The sequence below is a fragment of the Aotus nancymaae genome, unplaced genomic scaffold (genome assembly GCF_030222135.1).
Source record: "Aotus nancymaae isolate 86718 unplaced genomic scaffold, 86718_ANA_hifiasm-v0.15.2.pri h1tg000004l, whole genome shotgun sequence".
Taxonomy (NCBI): Eukaryota; Metazoa; Chordata; class Mammalia; order Primates; family Aotidae; genus Aotus; species Aotus nancymaae.
This window is the reverse complement of record NW_026988415.1, coordinates 68,678,930-68,699,402: the sequence shown is the minus strand read 5'-3', so window position 1 is coordinate 68,699,402 and position 20,473 is coordinate 68,678,930. Positions and strand designations below refer to the sequence as shown.

Below are 20,473 nucleotides of genomic sequence, written 5' to 3'. Positions count from 1 at the left end.
AAATCTGGATGACTTTGGCTGACATTTACTACTACAAAGTTCCTATCATTCCATCATCTATCCACCTCCCCACCAAAACCAAAATATACCTCTATTTTCATCTGAGTTTTGTGGTGGTGGGCCTTCTTTAATTTGCTGTAGTCTTCTCAGCAACTCTTCCTCAGTACTTTCACCTGAAATTTAATACCACAGGGCAAAGATGACATTAGGGGTATGACAATCAAATACTTTATCAGTGACTCACAGTAATCTGACACAAGATGATTATTGTAAAAATATTTTTAAAAGTTAAGAGAAAACTTAAAAAAAAAAAAAAAAAACCCCAAACCCAGTAGCTCCCAGCTCCCTGAGAGGAAAACAGAAATGAGTAGGACCTGGAAAAATTCACTTCTTTGGAAATATATTACAAGCAATTTACAAAGTTCTTTTGCATATAACATCTAACTTTTAAAAACTGCAACTTTTATAACTCAATCAAGACAGTAAAAAAGAAAAAAAACCCTGCAACTCTAGGCTGGGCGCAGTGGCTCACACCTGTAATTCCACCACTTTGGAGGTCAAGGTGGGTGGATTGCTGGAGGCCAGGAGTTGGAGACCAGCCTGGCCAACATAGTGAAATCCCATCTCTACTAAAAATACAAAAATTAGCCAAGCATGGTGGTGGGCGCCTATAATCCCAGCTGCTTGGGAGGCTGAGGCAGGAGAATCGCTTGAACCCGGGAGGCGAAGGTTGCAGTGAGCGAGACTGCACCACTGCACTCCAGCCTGGGTGACAGAGTGAGACTCTGCCTCAAAAAAAAAAAAAAAAAAAAAAAAAAGCAATTCTAAGCTGGGTGTACAGTGGTACTGCATCTGTAGTCCCAGCTACTCGGGAGACTGAGGCAGAAGAATCCCTTGAGTCCAGCCTGGGCAACATAATGAGACCCTGTCTCAAAAATAAATAAATAATTTTTAAGAATTGTAGCTTTGAGAGGTAGATATTGTTGTCTGCATTTTAAAATGAAGAAACAGATTGAGTGACAGACTGGCTTGCCAGAAGCCACACCAACAGCAGAGCCAGAACTCCAACTAAGGCATTCTGATTCGAGTCTGGTACTGTTGGCTCAAAACACACCCCTTTTCTTAAAAGTAATGCTAAAACCTTACCTTTTAAAACCTAAGTAATTACTCAAAGGTAAGTAGAATTAAAGAGAAATGAAGAAGACAGATACTGAGTTTTAAGTAGAATCAAATGGGACTTAGTGGGGTAAAAGATAATAATTAAGCAGAAACTTCTAATTGCTATGTTATCCAAGGCTAGCTCTGGAGGATTACAACTGGGACATATTCAGAAAATCAGAGATAAAATACAATAAGTCTTTCCTAAAAACTAAGTTCCCATTAGCTATTTCACACTTGGATTCGTATCTAGTAAGTTAAACATATAAAGCCAACTCAGAACAAAAATATTCAGCTCCATTCCTTTCAATTCAGTTCACTAAAAATTCATATTATAATGCATAAGTTAAAAATCTCTCTGTAAATACAATCAGGTAGTAGATACAGCAATAAATGTCATTCCATATCCCTGATATTAAATAATCCTATTTCATAATGGCTAAAGAAACAGATTTTTAAAACAGGTTCAAGTATGATGTTTTAAATTGGCAATCTACATTTATAAATCCTTAAATATATGTAAGCATACCTGGGGTGCCTAGCAAATTGTTATCTCTCATAAGCCTATAATCTTCTTCACTCAGGTTATTTACAAACTGATAGAAAGCTTCTTCCCGATCCAATCGGTCCATCTGACTTCTGCGCTGTGCTGCAGACTGATCACCACTTCCTTTGTCGTTAGAATCTGAGTTTTCCATATTGATGAACAAGTGGAAAATTATCTAAAAAGAGAAAGGAGACTAATCTTGAAAATAAAAGTCACTATGCATTCTATACAACAGTTTTAATTACGTGAAAATCCAGAATGTAGGTCTAGACATGGATTTTCAGACCTCAAACAAATCAAATTTCCTAACAAAAACTCCTGAAAAGCTCTGTTACATTAAGACTAGGTCAGGCCAGGTACAGTGGCTCATGCCTGTAATCCCAGCACTTTGGGAGATCAAGGCGGGCGGATCACGAGGTCAGGAGATTGAGACCATCCTGGCCAACATGGTGAAACCCTGTCTCTACTAAAATATAAAAAATTAGCTGGGTGTGGTGGTGCATACCTGTAGTCCCAGCTACACGGGAGGCTGAGGCAGGGGAATCACTCAAACCCCCCGGGAGGCAGAGGTTGCAGTGAGCCGAGATCGTGCCACTGCACTCCAGACTGGTGACAGAGCAAAACGCTGTCTCGAAAAAAAAAAAAAAAGTAGGTCAAGGGTTGGCAAACTATAGCCTTTGAGCCAGACAGGGCTGGCACACTAAAGCCCTTGGGCCAAATCCAGCCATTTTTTTTTTTTTTTTTTGAGATGGAGTCTTGCTCTGTCACCCAGGCTAGAGTGCAGTGCTGTGATCTAGGCTCATCGAAACCTCCACCTTCCGGGTTCAAGTGATTCTCCTGCCTCAGCCTCCCGAGTAGCTGGGATTACAGGCACCTGCCACCATGCCCAGCTAATTTTTGTATTTTTAGTAAAGACAGGGTTTCACCATGTTGGCCAGTCTGGTCTCGAACTCCTGACCTCAAGTGTCGTACCTCAACCTCCCAAAGTGCTTTACAGGTGTGAGCCACTGCACCCAGCCTCATGCTGCATATTTTTATTCTCCTTGCAAACTAAGAATGGTTTTTAGAGACTATTTTCTGACATACGAAAATATAATGAAATTCACATTTTAGTGTTCATAAAGTTTTATTGGAACACAGCCATACACATTCATTTATATGCTATCTATGGCTGCTTTTATGCTATATTGGCAGTTAAGTAGTTGTGACAGACTGTATGTGGCACTCTCATTGCTTTGCACTGCTGCTCTGTGCACTCTAAGTTGCAGTGATGTAGTTGTAATTTATAACAGCATTTCAAGCGCCATCATACTGTAACATTAAAAAAAACTGAGTACACACTCATCATCTCAAATGAAGAGAAAAGTGGACTCTGAATGTCACGCTTAAAGGTGCAGTAGAGGATGCATTTTTTCAAAAATCAGATTAGATGGCAAAGAATGCATGATTATGCAAAAAAGACACTATATACTAAATATAACATATACTGAACACTACTATACAAAACACTAGTGACAATATTCCCAAATTCACAGGAAAGCTACAGTTTAAAAAGTTAGAAAATGTAAAGTGAAATATCATCACAAAATATTTCTTCACAAAAATAAAAATGAGGCTTCAATAAAGTAAATTTCCAAGTGACTCATTTATTGGCTAAGCAAGGAAAGCTGTTTATTGATGGCGAGTTCGTAAAATTATGTTTGGGTGCAGAAGCTAAAGAAATGTGTCCAGAGAAAATAAACGTAATATTGGACTTTTGGTGAGTATAGTGATCCAAAAAGTTGGGAATACTGAAAGCAACGTCACTAATCAACTGAAAAAATAAGGCAAATGATGGAATGGTTTTCTCTTTGGCTCTTGATTTGTTAACAAATATAACTGATACTACTTAGTTATTGTTTATTGAAAGAGCCACGTATTGATTATTGAAGGAGTTTGAACTGCAGAAGTAACCTCTGCAGTCTACATGAAATAATCATAGGTGAGAATATTTTCGAAGTTGAGAAAACTCTAATTCAGCACAACCTGAAGGAGAATATCATAAGAAGATATGTTACTACTGGAATGATAAAAATATATATGGAATGGAAAAAGACCTAGACAAATTTACAAAGTTTATGAAAATGTAAGGTATTTAACGTTTTTGGTTATTTATCGTATTACTCATCAGCAGGTGCTCTGAAGAAAATATTTCAATCTATTATATTACCGAACCAGTAGCACTAATGATGAATTTTCCTCTTATGAACTCTGGTTTAAGTTCAAGCTCCATGAATTTCTTTCTTTTTTTTTTTTTTTTTTGAGACAGAGATTCGCTCGTTGCCCAGGCTGGAGTGCAATGGCGCGATCTCGGCTCACCGCAACCTCCGCCTCCCGAGTTCAAGCGACTCTCCTGCCTCAACTTCCCAAGTAGCTGGGATTACAGGCATGAGCCACCGCACCTGGCGAAGTTCCATGAACTTTTGTCAGAAATCCTGTCTTGCTCTACTACCCAGTATTTTGATGGGCTAACATTGGTAAAGTTTTATTGTGATTTGTTATACTCAAGGCAAAGGTGGAATATTTTTCTGCGTGACAACTGCTCTCAATTACTCTTATCAAACAATGAATTGCTTGGAAAATTAGTGTTTGCTGCAGAGTTGATAATGTTTTTTCAAGAATCCATCCTAAAACAACAAAGCAAAAAATGCTTATATGTAAAACTTATATTGTAGTAAAGCTGTTCCAACAATAACATTGGTATCACATGTAATGTCAAGCTATTTTTTGCATTTTTTTTTTTTGCGATGGAGTTTCACTCTTGTTGCCCAGGCTGGAGTGCAATAGCTCGATCTTGGCTCACTGCAACCTCCGCCTCCTGGGTTCAGGCGATTCTCCTGCCTCAGCCTCCTGACCTGAGTAGCTGGGATTACAGGTGTGTGCCACCATGCCTGGCTAATTTTTTGTATTTTTAGTAGAGACAGGGTTTCGTCACGTTGGCCAGGCTGGTCTCGAACTCCTGACCTCAGGTGATCTGCCCGCCTTGGCCTCCCAAAGTGCTGAGATTACAGGCGTGAGTCACCGTGCCCAGCCTCAAGCTGTTTTATATACTTCTTGTGCTGTCAAAGTAATGAGAGCTCCATTCCCACACAAATTTGTAGCATATACATTTTCTGAGCTCAAACTACAGTTCCAGAAGTGTTTTGCAGACCCCAACGTAAGCACAAAATACATTTCCTGATTTCAAAATCCATTTAACTGTGCAACTGAGGAGCTTCCATCTAACCCTCTGGAAGTGATACCTCTGCAGTGGTAATATGTCAAAAAGTAAATATTAAAATAATCTGGCTGGGTGTGGTGGCTCAAACCTATTATCTCAGCACTTTGGGAGGCCAAGGTGGGAGGATCACTTGAGCCCAGAAATTCAAACCAGCTTGGGCAACACAGTGAGACCCTATATTCATAAAAAGTTAAATTAAAAGATAAAAATCTAACAAAATTCTATAGGTAACTTCTAAAAGATGAATATGCTTTACTAAAATCATACAGTTGTGGCTTAAGATAGCAATACCTATACGTATGAAAAGACATTTTCAAAGATGAAATATTTAAGTCAGCAATAATAGATGGACATTTGCAAATGACTAATAAGGAAGACTAGCTATGAATCCCAATTAAGCAAAATGCTACCCTCACCTATCTCACAAAACACTGTATTCAATTACTGTTATTACATTTTGAGTTTTATCAGGAAAAACTGTGAGAATTTGGTTTCTTTTTTGTGTAAGTAACGACATGCTGAATTTTGCTTTTTGACCTGCAAAGCCTAAAATACCATCTGGCCTTTTACAGAAAAAGTATGCCAACTCTTGTTCTAGGTAATACATAAACTTAGTCAAAACTTCTTATTTGTCATTCACGACTTGTACGAGTTTAAGGAAACCAGAATATTGGTAGACATTCCACACATACACATCAATTAACTGCACACTAATAAAAAAACAATGGTAGTCAACAATCTAAAATACAAGGAGACTCCAAACAAAAATGTTCATCCTCTGATTCTTTCCCTTACAACCCCAGATTCACCTTATGTTCCCCACAGACACAACTAAATTCCATGAACATATGTGCTAATGAGCAAATGTCTGTTCCCCTCAAATTCACATTGAAATCCTAACCCCCAAGGTGAAAGTATTAGAAGGTAGGGCTTTTGGAAAGTTATTAGGTCATAAGGATGGGGCCCTCATGAAATTAACACTTTATATAACAGTCCACAGAGAGTTTCTTTGTCCTTCTGCCATGTGAGGTTACAGTGAGAAGACAGCTGTCTACAAGTAAGTGGGCCCTCAACAGACGTCAAACCTGCTGGCACCTTGATCTTGGATTTTCCAGTCTCTAGAACTGTGAAAGACATTATTTTTGTTGTTTATAAGCCACCCAGTTTATAATACTCTATTACAGCAGCCTGAACAGACTAGGACAATATGAAAATTTGATTTATGGAAAAAAGATAAGTCTGTATTGGTACTATGACTTAACCCCACATATACCCACACGTAACACCTGAAGTGCTGGAATGTTTACATATCAATCCTAAAGAGAAAAATAAGACAAGTCTTCCTCCAGATATAAAAACACGAAGAAGCTGTCTTGTCAAACCCTGCCTGCTTGCTAAGCCTAAATAAATTTTAGTCTAGACATGGGCATACCTAGATCTCCATTGTTTTCCTTAGATCATTATTCTTAGAACTATCCTATCCTTATTTAATTAAGATGAGAATGTCCAGAAATGTGTGTGTGGGGGGGGTGAAATCATACTATTTTTGGAGTTTCTTAATCTCATAACTGAGATTGCTTAATCATAATATGATTATACTATAGAAATTTCTGACAAATGCTTATTTTATAATACCTGAAAATTTGAGACTAGAAATCAGCAGCTTAAATAAAACACGCAGAAAAAAACAGGTACTAAAAATTACAAAAAAATACCCAACAAAAACACCAAAAAGGAAGTCAAATTTTCCCACATTATCTCAAATAGTACAATTTGGCATTGGAAATGGTAAAGGCAGCCGATTTTTAAAAATACAGAAAAGCACAAAGAAAAAAAAAACCATAATTTCTCAAATTTGCTAAGAACACATTTAGTCAATGTTCTTAACAAAGCAGTTAGTAGTCTGAACACTAATATATGAAAGTTAAGACAAAATTCACTTGTGAACGAACAGTACAGTTCTGAAAATAACTGCAGGGTTAAAAGGCTTGAAAAATATAAATCTTCCAAAGAAGGCAAAGACATCTGGTAAGTTCTGACATTTGAAGAACATGAACCAAAGAAAAGAGAAAACTCACATGCCAAGGACAGTTACAGTAGTGGCACACAGTCTTAACAATAGTATCAGGGGCTGGGTGCGGTGGCTCATGCCTGTAATCCCAGCACTTTGGGAGGCCGAGGCAGGTGGATCACCTGAGGTCAGGAGTTTGGGACCAGCCTGGTCAACATGGTGAAACCCTGTCTCTATTAAAACAATAATAATAATAATAAGCTGGGTGTGGCGCACACACCTGTAATTCCAGCTACTTGGGAGGCTGAAGCAGGAGAATCCCTTGAACCTGGGAGACAGGGACTGCAGTAAGCTGAGATCATGCCATGCACTCCAGCCTGGGCGACAAGAATACAACTCCATCTCAAAGAAAGAAAGAAGTATCAGGGAGGTAAAAGCCCAGAAGGAACAGAAATCAGCAAAAATATGGGAAAGATTTAAAACACTGAATGTGAAGCAAGAAAGGGATGTTGTATTGAGTATGGAGGGGGGTGTATGAGGTATATTAACAGGAGACTGAAGGAAGAGTCACTCAACTTCCATTTTGTTTCTATGTTATTAAACAATGAGAATCATCTTCTAACTGGAAAGAGTGGAAAAAAACAACTTTTCAAAGAAAACCAAAAGCCAAGACTGCATAATTTCTAATGACAATCCTTTTGAGATGTCATAGAGAATAGGAGAGAGATGCCAAATGATCCAAACTTCAAAAAAAGTGAGATCTACAAGGTACAGAGCAGTAAAATCTGACAATAAACCTAGGGAAAAGTTCTGCAAATACATTATCGGATAAACTATAAACATGCAGAAGAAAATATGTTCACAAGAAGTGAAGTTTACTGCTGGTTAACTAAAAAAAATACAAAGAAACCCCTGAGAAGATTAACTTTATTTAACCTTATTTGCTTTACACAGGGATGGTTCTAAACCTTGGCTTGCACATTTGAATTACTTGGGGGCTTTCTCTGGGGTTGGCCAGACATGGATATTTTTTAAATTCCACAGGTAATTCTATTTTCAAAGTCAGGGTCGAGAACCTCTTTGATAGGGACATCAGGGTAACACTGCTGACTGACCAGATTTCTGCACAGGATCTGTGGTTTTTCTTGCTATCATTATGAAGAGATATAGATCAGTGTAATAGGAATCATCTGGAAATCTTGTTAAAATACAGATTCTGATTCAGTAGGTTGGAGTAGGGCCTGAGATTCTGCATTTTTATTAAGCCTCCAGGTGATGTTAATGCTGAACCTAGAACCATACTCTTGAGTAGTAAGGAGCTTGATGACAATACAATTAAAGAGATTCACAGTTGTTGAATACCACCCTCAAAGATTACGAAGCAATGTTAACTTGCAAAAAGCCCTGTAAACTTTAGCATTTTTATGTGAACCAGTTGGATGAATCTGCCCAAGACATGGTAAATAAATCCATAAACAACTTGAAGCTGTGAGTTAGCACAGAAGATGCATATGATAAATAATATTCTGCATTCTCAATGGATTCCGAGGATGGGCTGAAATAAAAACAATGGTAAACATCCTACCTTGGACACTTTATGAAGGGCTATCAAGCTAAAATAACCCATACTAAAAGTTCACAGTAGGGGAAGAACCTGACTTGACAGTTCACATGAAAGAGACCTCATGTTTTTAGCCAACACAAGCTCAATTAAAAAGTCTGTTTTGACCTGGCTACAAAACCTAAGAGAATAAAAAGTTGCTTTCATAGATCTTGGTGTTCAAATAAAAGCAGTTAACAGCCCCACTGAAACCTGCTGTTCAGAGTACATGTAGTAGGCTGGACATGGTGGCTCACACCTGTAATCCTAGCACTTTGGGAGGCTGAGGTGGGCAGATCATTTGAGGTCAGGAGTTTGAGACCAGCCTGAACAACATGGCGAAACCTTGTCTCTATTAAAAAAATACAAAAAAAATTAGCTGGGCATGGTGGTGCATGCCTGTAGTCCCAGCTACTACGGAGGCTGAGGCAGGAGAATTGCTTGAACCTGGGAGGCATAGATTGCTGTGAGCCAAGACTGCACCACTGCACTCCAGCCTGGGCAAGAGAGTGAGACCCCATCTCAAAAACAAAAACAGACTATATGTAGAGTATGTGAAACACTAGTGAGAAGGCTGGGAGCATCATAAAAGGAATGGATGAATTACCTGGAGGTATTTAGCCTGGAGAAAGACTAAAAATGGACACAATTACCATCTTCAAATATTTAGAGAGGAATAACATGAAAGAGAGCACAACCATAGGGTTAGAGTCAATAGTTAAAGACATGCAGAAGCAAATAATTCTTCCTTTTAATAAAACAATCTAGCAAAATTGTCAAAAAAATTGAAATGCAACCAGTCTCTTAAAGCAAGCAAACTACCTTTCTCTGGAGATACTCAAAGCAGAAGTTGCATATTAAAAAGAGGTTTCCTTATTAGGTGAGAGCTGGAAGAGACTGATTCCAAAAGACCATTTGGACTAAAATGCTATTAAGGGTAGTGAAGTCTCTTGGTTTTCTATTCTGGGCTTAGGGTCATAGTAAGCTACATACCCCAGTGACACAAAATCATAACATTTTCTTGGCAACACCAATCCACTTAGGTTGCCCCCACCCTGTACTCTCCTCCTTCAACATACCTAGTGCTTTACTAATGTTACAATTCACTGCTATTCCCCCTCAACCCCCTCTTAGCCTCTTCCTATTTCACCTACCCGCTAAGAGTCAATGAGATCTTCTGTCTTAAGGAGCTATTACTATCTCAGCTAGCCATTTTTCCATCCGTCTCCGCATACAGCACTTGTCTATGCTACTAGAGTGGCACTTCCTGTCTTCCATGATGTTTTATATTTTGTATGTGTCTTCTCTTCCCAAGTACTTTCTTTTAGGGAATGAACCAGAATTAGTCCCTTTAGAACTCTGCCAAATGCCACTAGCACAATGCCTTGCACATTGTGGATATTTAAATGACTGAATGAAATCCAATGTGAACACTGAGCTCATTTCCCTTAGTAGTCTGTCTGAAACAGTACTGTCCAAAAGAAATATGATTTGAACCATATATGTAATTATTCAGAGCAAAAACACATGAAATTAATCTTAGTAATGTATCTTACTGATGCAACCAAAATATCATTTCAACATATCAATATAAAAAAAATCACTTAGAAGTTTTACATTAAAAAATACTAAGTCTTTGAAACCTGGTGTGTGTTTTACATTTAGAGCCCATCACAAGTTGGATGCTAAATTTTCAACAGATATAATGGAATGTAGTTCTCCCAAAACAATAAAGTTTTGTTTAGTGGAAAAACATTTTACACTACTTCAGTTTTTTAAACTTAAAATTTCAGTTTCACTAGTTTTATTTCAAATGCCTAACAGTCACACATGTTTAGTGGCTACTATATTGGGCAGCATAAAGTATTTCTTTGTAAGATAGAGAAATCTCACACATGGAGAGTTTCAAATATTCCCAATATATTGCTCATGCTCTACAAACCCAATATTTGCATTCCCTTTATGTTTTCCAAAAATACAACTGTAAGATTCAATACTGTACAATGTTCAATACTCATGGGATAGATAATTCTTTCCTATGTTCATGAATCTTCAAGATTCATTTTTGCCCTTTTAGAATTTCTACCATTTCCTATATGGAAACTAGAGACAAAACATTATACCTTCATTCAAAATTTTCCTGACACAGTGATTTCAGAGATTTTTGAATCCGAAACAGCTCCTGCTTGATAAACTTGGATTCCATTCCATGAAAGAGGGATTTCTAAATTGTATTTAATTCAAAATTTTAAGGAGACACAAAGTAACATGTGAACAAATCCAAAGCACTACCTCTTTGATAGCAATATACTGCTCTGTCTCCTCCTTTCCCTCTACCCTCCCATATATACATCAGAGACAGTCAAGGAAAATATTTTCCCCATGATATTCCTGCAACAGACTTATTTTAAAGCCTCCATCCTTTCTGCCTTAACTTTGCATTTCCCATGGGCTGGAATTGGGGGTCAAGAGATTTCAGCACTGGCAAGGCACTCCCTCCCTTATAGGGGAATTTAAGGAGTAAGCTATGGCTACAATACCTGCAGAGGCCCCCTGGACCAGAGGTAATTACATTTGCAAAGAAAACGGAAATCCTGAATTCAAGCAATGCTCTCAAATGCCTTGTAAACTAATCTCACTCTCACATACCCAATGAGCCTGGTCTCATTTTAAGCAGCCCTTCACTATCTAAGTGGCATAAAAGAAAGAAATGGAATAAATCTAAACCATAAGTTCTGCCCCAGGCAGATGTAACTCCCCTATTGTTTAGTAAGTGCAAACAAACATTTTAAAGTTCAGGCATGTCAAAAATGTCAGGGAACCATAGTCCAAATGATCAAACACAGCTCTATCTCCACTGAGGGGTGAAAACATTAGTGAAGAATAACATATTAACAAAACAGGTCTCCAGATTCTACTTTACATTTCTGTAACATTGTGGTACATTTCTAGTTTAAGTAGTAAGAGAAAAAAAAGAATCCTTACACACCCCTAGGATCCTTCAACATCCTAACAGAAGGTCATAAAATTGTTTCTTTAGCTATCTCACATAAGTCAGAAATTTTGACGTCAGCATATAATTAGCATCAGCCATTTTTCTATGAAGAGATTACCAGTGAAACATACAGTGATGTAGACAATGAAATACAATTGTTTTGAAGTCACTTAGGTCTCTCTCTGGCTATTAGCAATACTCATCACCATGTATTTATATAGCCCTTTCACCTGTATTTCATTTAATTCTCACAATAATTCCATGAAGTAGGAATTACCACCTCTGCAGGTGAGAAACAGAAGCACAAAGAGATTTACCAAAACCATGTGGCTAGGACATGGAAAGAGCAAGTAATTAAATCCAAGTTTCTGCATTCCAAATCCAGTCAACTTTTCACTAAGACAACTGCATCCCAACGTATCCCAAGATTCTATACTCCTTCAACGCCAATAGGCATGACTAAACTATTCAATCTATGAGCTTTTTATAGTATGTTCACTCCCTGTATGAAAAATTCCAAAATGACAAAACGCCTTTTATAAGCAGCACAAACCCAGATGAACTTATTTTTAAATAAGTCAACTTTTAGCAATTTTAAAAAATACAGTTGTTCCTTAGATGAATAGCATATTTTATTAACCTTATTTCTTTTAGAGTACTGTGTGCCAATATCTCCAAATCCATTCCTGTAAACAAGAAACCAAATTAGAAATTTTGCCCAATCATTTCAAAGAGCTACTCATCCATCTGGTCAATGAATGGGACTGTATCAGATAAATTTAATTCTGGGGAGGAAAGGCCAGCAAGAACACCAAACCTGAGATTTATTTAAAACAGTTTTATTCACCTTGAGAATTTTAACATATTGTTAATAAGGCTTACTAGTCATTATTATATATTAATATAAATTATGCAAATGACTTTCTGACTACTGCTAAATGTAGTGTCTCATTTAATTCTTCTAATTCATGCACACCAATCTTAAAAAAAAATTAATTGTTATAACATTCAGGCAAAAAGTCATTTAAAACATACTCTTCAGTACTAACCGGTCAGGAGACCTGGTGCTAAGTATAAACACAGGCATATTATATTTGATGGAAACATTATAGTACTCAATTAAGGAAACATAAGGCATCCAAAAATGCTGTTAATAAAACAGACCTTACAAAACTAAATTCTGAAACATCAAGTGAAATACTTGTGTAAAAACCAATTTTAAAAAGTAAGTCATCTTGGCTGGGCAAGGTGCTGGTTGAGTGTGGTAGCCCACACCTGTAATCTCAGCACTTTGGGAGGTCGAGGTCAGTGGATTGCTTCAGCCCAGGAGTTCAAGACCAGCCTGGGCAACATGGTGAAACCCTGTCTCTACCAAAAGATGCAAAAACTTAGCACCATCATAGATGGTGATGCCCATCTGCGGTCCCAGCTACTTGGGACCTGAGATGGGTGAGGTGGAAGGATCGCTTAAGCCTGGGGGCAGAGGTTGCAGTGAGCTGAGATCGTGCCATAGCATTCCAACCTGGGTGACACAGTGAGGTCTCTATCAAAATGAAAAAAGTCATCTGGAAGAAATTACCTCTTTTTAAAAACAAAAGTGGAGTGGGTGGGAGGGAGGAATTAAGGTAACATAACATCATCTAACTAAATCATGCTGAATATTTTCATCTTGTGCATATGTGTTCAATCAAGCTCCAAATTCTATTAATAAAGCTCTAAAGCAGGACATGATAATTTTTAAAAAATCATGGATATCAACACAAAAATGTGTCACATTGACAAGAGAAGGGCAATCCATTTTGTTTGCAACAAAACTTCATTAAGAACCTCCTCATAAAGGAGGCTGAGCACAGTGGCTCATGCCTGTAATCCCAGCACTTTGGGAGGCTGAGGCGAGCGGATCATATGAGGTCAGGAGTTCAAGATCAGCCTGGCCAACATGGTGAAACCTCATCTCTACAAAAATACAAAAATCTGCTGGGCATGATGGCGGGTACCTGCAATCCCAGCTACTCAGGAGGCTGCGGCAGGAGAATCGCTTGAACCTGGGAGGTGGAGGTTGCAGTAAGCAGAGACAGCACCACTGCACTCCAGCCTGGGTGACAGAGTGAGACTCCGTATTAAAAAAAAACAACAAACTAAACCCCAAAAGAACCTCATAAAGGAGATTAAGGACTAATAACATGTGATCTGTATTGAGAAAATGTTAAATACCATCACCAAAATGAAAAATACTTTATTCAGTTTTTTAAAAGTTAAATCACAAAGAACTGCTGAATTTAACATCAGAAAACAAAAGTACCATCATGTATGTAGACACCAAAAGTGTTGGGGATTCTTCATATATGGAATGTTTAATTAAAATTTTATGGCATTTGTAACATAGAAATATTTGATAACAAACAGATATCTTTTCTTATTCTACACATGGGTAGCAGGGTGAAATTCAGCTCTGTGAAAGGAAAAAAAGAGATACTGAAATCCAGTCTTGGCTGTAATTTGGTTATGTGGATTTAGCCAATTCATTTAAACCTCTTGTGCCTGAGAATCCCCATCAATATTAGAGTATTGGATTAAACCATCTGCAAGGTACCATCCAGTTCTATGAATCTGTGACTGTAAATAAGACATAACCTAGGCCACATTACGATATTAAGAAAAATTAAGTTTAGGAAACAGCACAAATAACTAAGATGTAAGCTTATAAGTGCTGTTTTTCTCACTACTATTTCACTCAAAGTACTTCTACCTAAACTTATGCGGTCATCTTACTTTCTATTTTTCTTTCTTTGAGATGGAGTTTCGCTCTGTCGCCCAGGCTGGCGTGCAGTGGTGCGACCTCAGCTTACTACAAACGCCACCTCCCAGATTCAAGTGATTCTCCTGCCTCACCCTCCCAAGTAGCTGGGACTACAGGCTCGTGCCACCACGCCTGACTAATTTTTTGTATTTTTAATAGAAATGGGGTTTCAGCATGTTAGCCAGGATGGTCTTAATCTCCTGACCTCATGATCTTCCTGCCTTGGCCGCTTATCTTTTTGAAAAGAAATATAAAGCATTCTTAAAAAAAAAAAAAAAAGGGCAGGGTTAATGTCTCACAGACTCTCCTTATTACATCATACCTCTCATAATTTCCAACAGTGGCCTATCAGAAAATGCTACCAAGGCACCCACCACTGCTCATGCTACTACAGCAATAAGAGATTATAAAATATTATCTGAATGGCAGTTAGCTTAGCTTCCACTTACATTCTTCCATCTTTACCACTTGAAAAAGACAGCAGAGAAAAACTAAAAGGACTCAGGAATGTCCCACCAACTTGCAGCTCAAACAATTTTTACTATATTCTTCTATATTTACCACTTGAAAAAGACAGCAGAGAAAAAATAAAAGGACTCAGTAATGTCCCAACGACTTGCAGCTCAAACAATTTTTACTACAACCCTCTAAAACAGTTAAACTGAAAGTGTTAAGAACTATAGTAAATCAAAGGACTGAAGACCATGCCAAATGCTGTAGATCTATAGGATCAGCTTAGTTAAAAAAGGAAACCATTATGACATTTCATCTCAGTCAAATACCTTAATCTAGACAGCGAATTTAATCTTCAATTACCCATTTTATGTTCTTTCATTATCGAGCTATGACACTAAATTAGAATTTGGTCTTATCTATAAACTCATTTTGACTTGCTTCTCTCATTATTCCTAAGAAGTCAAAAAGAAAAAGACTCAAAAACCCAAAGAGTCCATATGTTTATTTCAAAAGTTATAAATGTAAAAATCACTGATAACTGATAATGTTGGTGTTCACAAATAACACCAACATTTTTCCAACATATTTCCCCCTTAAAATAAGGCACTATTTTAAGGACCTACAATTTTTCCATCAAAAAATCAGGTCTTTAAAAGAGTGAAGCTAATTTCTAAAACTAAAATCACTTAACCAAAAAAGAAAATATTATCTATACCAATCAGTTATATTATTTGAGGAAATAATTTTGTATTTAAGACCAACATGCTAACAACTGACCTTCCTGAATCTACATAAAATACTTACATAGAAATAACATGAAGAGGGTGACCATATATCTTTGATTTGTCCAGAAGAGTAATGGTTTACACTTGTGCTAAAGTAATTAGTAATATGGCTCCCCTTTTCACTCTCAAAAGTGTCCCAGTTTAGACAATTTATATGGTCTCCTTAGTTATAAACAGCACTAAAGAGAACATTGGTCAACAAGACACAAAAATTGTAGTTAACATCTTTCTTCTTACAGTCAAGAGGAGATCAGAAGGGACCTGTTGTCATTCCAGAAAAAAATTTAAAACATCAAACACAAATATCTTTCTCCCAGGAAGGAACATGTTCATCATGATGCAAACACCACTAGACTGTCAAATGTTTTAAGAGCAACCCAACCTGTCCTTGCGAAATTCCTGCAAGAAATCCACGAATCTATATAATGTACCAAGTGCTCTCTGCCTACAGACTGTCTCACAAATATGTGAGTACTATTATGACTAATGAAATTAAACTACTGGGTTGGGGGCTGGGCGTGGTGGCTCATGCCTGTAATCCCAGCACTTTGGAAGGCCAAGGCGGGTGGACCACCTGAGATCAGGAGTTCAAGACCAGCCTGGCCAACATGGTGAAAACACTGTCTCTACTAAAAATACAAAAATTAGCTAGGCATGGTGTCACGTGCCTGTAATCCTAGGTACTCAGGAGGCTGAGGCAGGAGAATTGCTTGAACCTGGGAGGTGGAGGGTGCAGTTAGCCAAGATAGCACGACACTGCACTCCACCCTGAGGGACAGAGCAAAACTCCGGCTCAAAAACAAAACAAAAAAAATCTTGGGTTGGAGCATTAAAATATAAGGAAATCTAGGGCAAAAATACCAACTAAATATTTCAGGAGAAAAACCTCAAGTTCATAAACGTATTCCCCCAATTGAGGTGTATTTAAAAAACATTTCAATTGAAAAAAAGAAAAATGAACTGCTCAATTATCTGGGAAACGTTCATGTTTGAGGTTGAGAAAAAAATAATGAAACAAAAATGGACACCGAAGTGTTACTGCTTTTTTATATTGGACATCAGAACTTCAATTTATTATGTAAACTAGATACTTTCTGAAATTAATGGGCCATAGGTTTTGGAAATCTTTGTGTTAAAGAAAAACATTAAGGAACAAAGCTTAAAAAAAAACAAAACCAAAACCTTGTCCAGTCCTAGGCAGTGGCAGAAAATTCCAGCACCTCATTGGTTTGGGGTTTGACAGAAGACTTTTCATTTTCTAATTTGTCATCCACTCTATAATAAATGAAAAGAACAGGAGGAGGCTGGTTGGTGATTTGCTCTATTTCCAATCCACCATGGCCATGGAAAAATTAATGTACACATAACATAATTCCATAAATGCAGATGCCTCATTTGACCTACTGTATTATTTAAGGCTCACTATATGTTCACTAACCTCAAAGATATCCAACCAGCCTAACATTTCCAGATCATTTCATTATTAAGCTATTTCTTAAAATCATTTCTGATTTTAAATTAAGTTTATCAAATTATATACAAAGAGCACTAATAGCTGAAACAGGAACATAACAGATGAAAACGGGATTGTTGGACACTTTTAAGTGTTAACAAGTTTTTGATGCAACATAACCTACAGACTTTTTACTAGGACCTTTCATTTTCATTGCATTTCCTATCTAATTAGACAGCAATCAAACCTAGAAGCATAAAGTTCAGTGACTTCAGCTTCAGACAGGCCTGGGATAAAATGAGGGCTCCATCACTTACAGCTATTTAACTGATGATGGGTTTTCTGTTTCCTCTATAAAACAGTTAACATTCTTATAAGGTTCTGCTGTGAGGATTATAAAATAATGCATGTAAAGCACATGGCCTAGCACCAAAGGCCTTCAGTAGAAGTTGGTTATGAATTTAGGCTAAGTATCCATCCCAGTTTGTCTGGGACAATCAAGGTTTATACCTGTTGTCCAGGAATCATTAACGTTCCTTTTGTCCTTAAAAGTGTCTTGGTTAGGGCAATAAATTATGTGGTTACCCTACTGATGATAATAATAAAAGGAGTTAATACCAATTAAAAGTATCACAAAATTATGAATTTTTGATTCTTAAAAGTAAAAATCAACCACCACACACAAAATAATGTAAGGTTATACTCTCAAAAGCTATTCTACTGATGTTTCATTTAGTTATCCATTGAACATTTAAATGTTATTTTACTTATACCCATGCCATTTCAACAATGATATAAGGCAACAAATTTCTTGTTTTTTGTTCTATACAGGTATTGGTAAACTTCAGACATTATTTTAAAGTCAAATTCACAGATAAAGCACTGGTGAGTTCCAGGTATCCAGAAACATTACCCTTTTAATTCTCAGTGAAAAGTACCCATTCTTTTTTTTTTTAAATAAGTCTCATGAGAGCTGAGAAAAGTACCCATTCTTATGAAGAATACCCAATACCATCTAACATCTATCAATGAGCCCATCCAATTACAGGGCCTGCAAAACAGAACAATAAATATTTGTAAACATGCATTCTACATATAAATCATCAGGAGACGCAACAAAAAATAAATTACCTGACTGTTATGACATAGTATTGAAATACAATAAACTGGATTTTAGTTTTCTTCACTCTCTTCTCTAGAAAAAAAAAGAATCCATTATTCTTCCTCTTTTAGAAGATACACATTTTCTTTGAATTAGACACATCCTTAAAAAAACACACACAGACACACCACAACCCAACCGAATTCAATATTAGTATTAGGGTATTTGGGGAGAGCAAGAAGGTCTGAGGGGACCAGGAGTTAGATAAAAGATGTCTTTTAAGGCTGAGAGGCAATTTACGTTTTACTGTAAGCTTGTTTAAAATAGGTCTTTCCTTATCAGACCAGTAATTATTTTCAGATTCTGATAGTCACTTTCAAGGACTTATTTGGCACATTACACTAGCCTAAGGCAGGAACTAAAGTATTAAAATTCATCATAACATCATAGGCCACAAAATCTTTATAACATTTTTCAGTAAGTGGAGAGTGTCCTAAAATCGTATTTTAAAAAGTGGATTGGTCTTTCTGGCTACCTAAGCTGTATTTTTAGTTTAGAAAACTCATGGGGGGGGAGGTGCTATAATTGTGCCTGTCTGCTCTCCAGTCCTCCAGAGAAAATACAATGTACCTAATCGAGTGGTAAGTACTTTATTTATAATCACGAAGAGTGAAAGAAATGATTAGTAGCAGTATGTTTGTTATTTCTTCCCCCTTTCAATCAGCCCAAAGCACTGCGGTTAATTCTGATTCAGGAAATGCGGGCTCCTTACTTCTAGCAAAAAATCATTGTGGGGCCTTGCAAATGGTAGATGACAATCTGATATAACTGCTTCCTCTTGCTCCAAAATGAAAAAAAAAATGACCTCAATAATAAGACTGCTAGGCCTCAGATTCCCAGACTAACCTGTGGAATAAGTATGGTGAAACTGTCCAGGGAAGGAACGTGGCTGTCTCCTCCATCTTGAAATTAATCAGCATAAGGGAAAAAGGGGCCGAGTATTCAGGAAGCAGAAGCCCAACCGGTTAATACTAGTTACTAAGCTAAGGCATGCGTGGCAGGTACCGCCTGCAGAAGCCGAGACCCCTTAGGCTTTTTTTTTTTTTTTTTTTTTTTTAATGGGGGAGGGATTGGGTTGTTAGTGGATTAAACGGATATTACTTGAAAATAATTTGGCCCAATTCCATCCCTTACCCAGGAGAAAACAACAAACACGTAACGACTTTTCTCTCTCTTTTAGGGGGATCCTTCCTGTGATACCTGGCAAAGGATATGCCAGGGTTATTCGAGCAAGGGAGTAAACCACATTTGCCTCAGATCCTCAGGGAAGATGTCATCGCGGCCCCAGGGGGCGCCTAATTGGTAATACCCTGCAGACGGGCTCAAAATGAGGTTTTGCAAATCTGGGGAAATCTACAGGCCGGAGAGTTCCCAGCATCTTACTTAGGGCAGCCTGATTTTTTACTTCCCTTTTCCCAAACCCAAGCCGGACATAAGAAACGAGGGGGAGGCCAGGAAGCCTCCCGAGAACAGAGAGAAAAAAAAACCTGAGACGCCCTAAGATTTTGACGCCTGAGGCCAAAACTCCAAAACCGCCTCCCCCGATATTCTAAGGCTCCGGAGGGCCTGGGCTGCAGCTCGCGCGGCCACGGAGAGGAAGTACTCCCCACCTCCTTCCCCTTCAAAGAGCCCGTCGACTACACCACTGAACTAAAATGGCAGCGGCGACTACGCCACGGAGCCCCCCGCAGTAACGGGCCTGGGGTCCGGAGGCGGCGCTGAGCCTCTGCCACGACGCGTCACTCGGGCCATTTTGAGAGAACACGGCAGCCGCGGCTCCGCTGTCTTCCTGTCGCTCTACATCCATTTCTCACAGGATTCCCAAGTCTTCACTTACTAGGTTTTAGGGTCAGGATCCGACTCGGTTGGTTCGGCCGCGGCGTCCGAGGCTGCTCCGCACCTCTCTGGCCGCTGCTCTCAAGCCCGCCTCCAATGAGTCGCTGGTTGAGACCCGCCTCTAGCCCAGCGCCTGCTCCGAGACGTTGCTCAGGCAGCCATTATCTTCCCCATTGTTACCAAGCAGCGACAGGAAACGACTGCCCACAACAGGAAGTGATGATGCCGCGTCCCGGCACCGCAGCCCCACTCCCAGCATGTTAGCCAATCCCAGTCGATTCCTCGAAAAGGCTCCGCGGGAGGAGGGGGACGGCAGACGACGCGGCAAGGCGGATGGCGGTTTGGAAAAGGAAAGCTGTTATGACGCCCAGCATGTGACAGGCCCCACCCTCCTCCGCCATTTTGAATTGT

At 38.4% G+C, this 20,473-nt stretch overlaps 1 protein-coding gene across 2 annotated transcripts in view; it reads right to left on the bottom strand.

Moving 5' to 3' along the window:
- RLIM (ring finger protein, LIM domain interacting) overlaps positions 1-20,243 on the bottom strand; it is a 29,025-nt gene extending 8,782 nt beyond the window's left edge. The window contains exons 1-4 of one of the 2 annotated variants that reach the window (XM_021676192.2): positions 20,064-20,243; positions 18,196-18,259; positions 1,688-1,880; positions 90-173 (exon numbers count right to left, since the gene is read on the bottom strand). In XM_021676192.2, coding sequence (XP_021531867.1) covers positions 90-173; positions 1,688-1,856 — 253 coding nt within the window. In that variant the 5' untranslated portion in view covers positions 1,857-1,880; positions 18,196-18,259; positions 20,064-20,243. The remainder of the gene's footprint in view (positions 1-89; positions 174-1,687; positions 1,881-18,195; positions 18,260-20,063) is intronic. The other variant, XM_021676191.2, reaches the window with a different exon arrangement.
- Between the last annotated feature and the right edge of the window lie 230 nt (positions 20,244-20,473).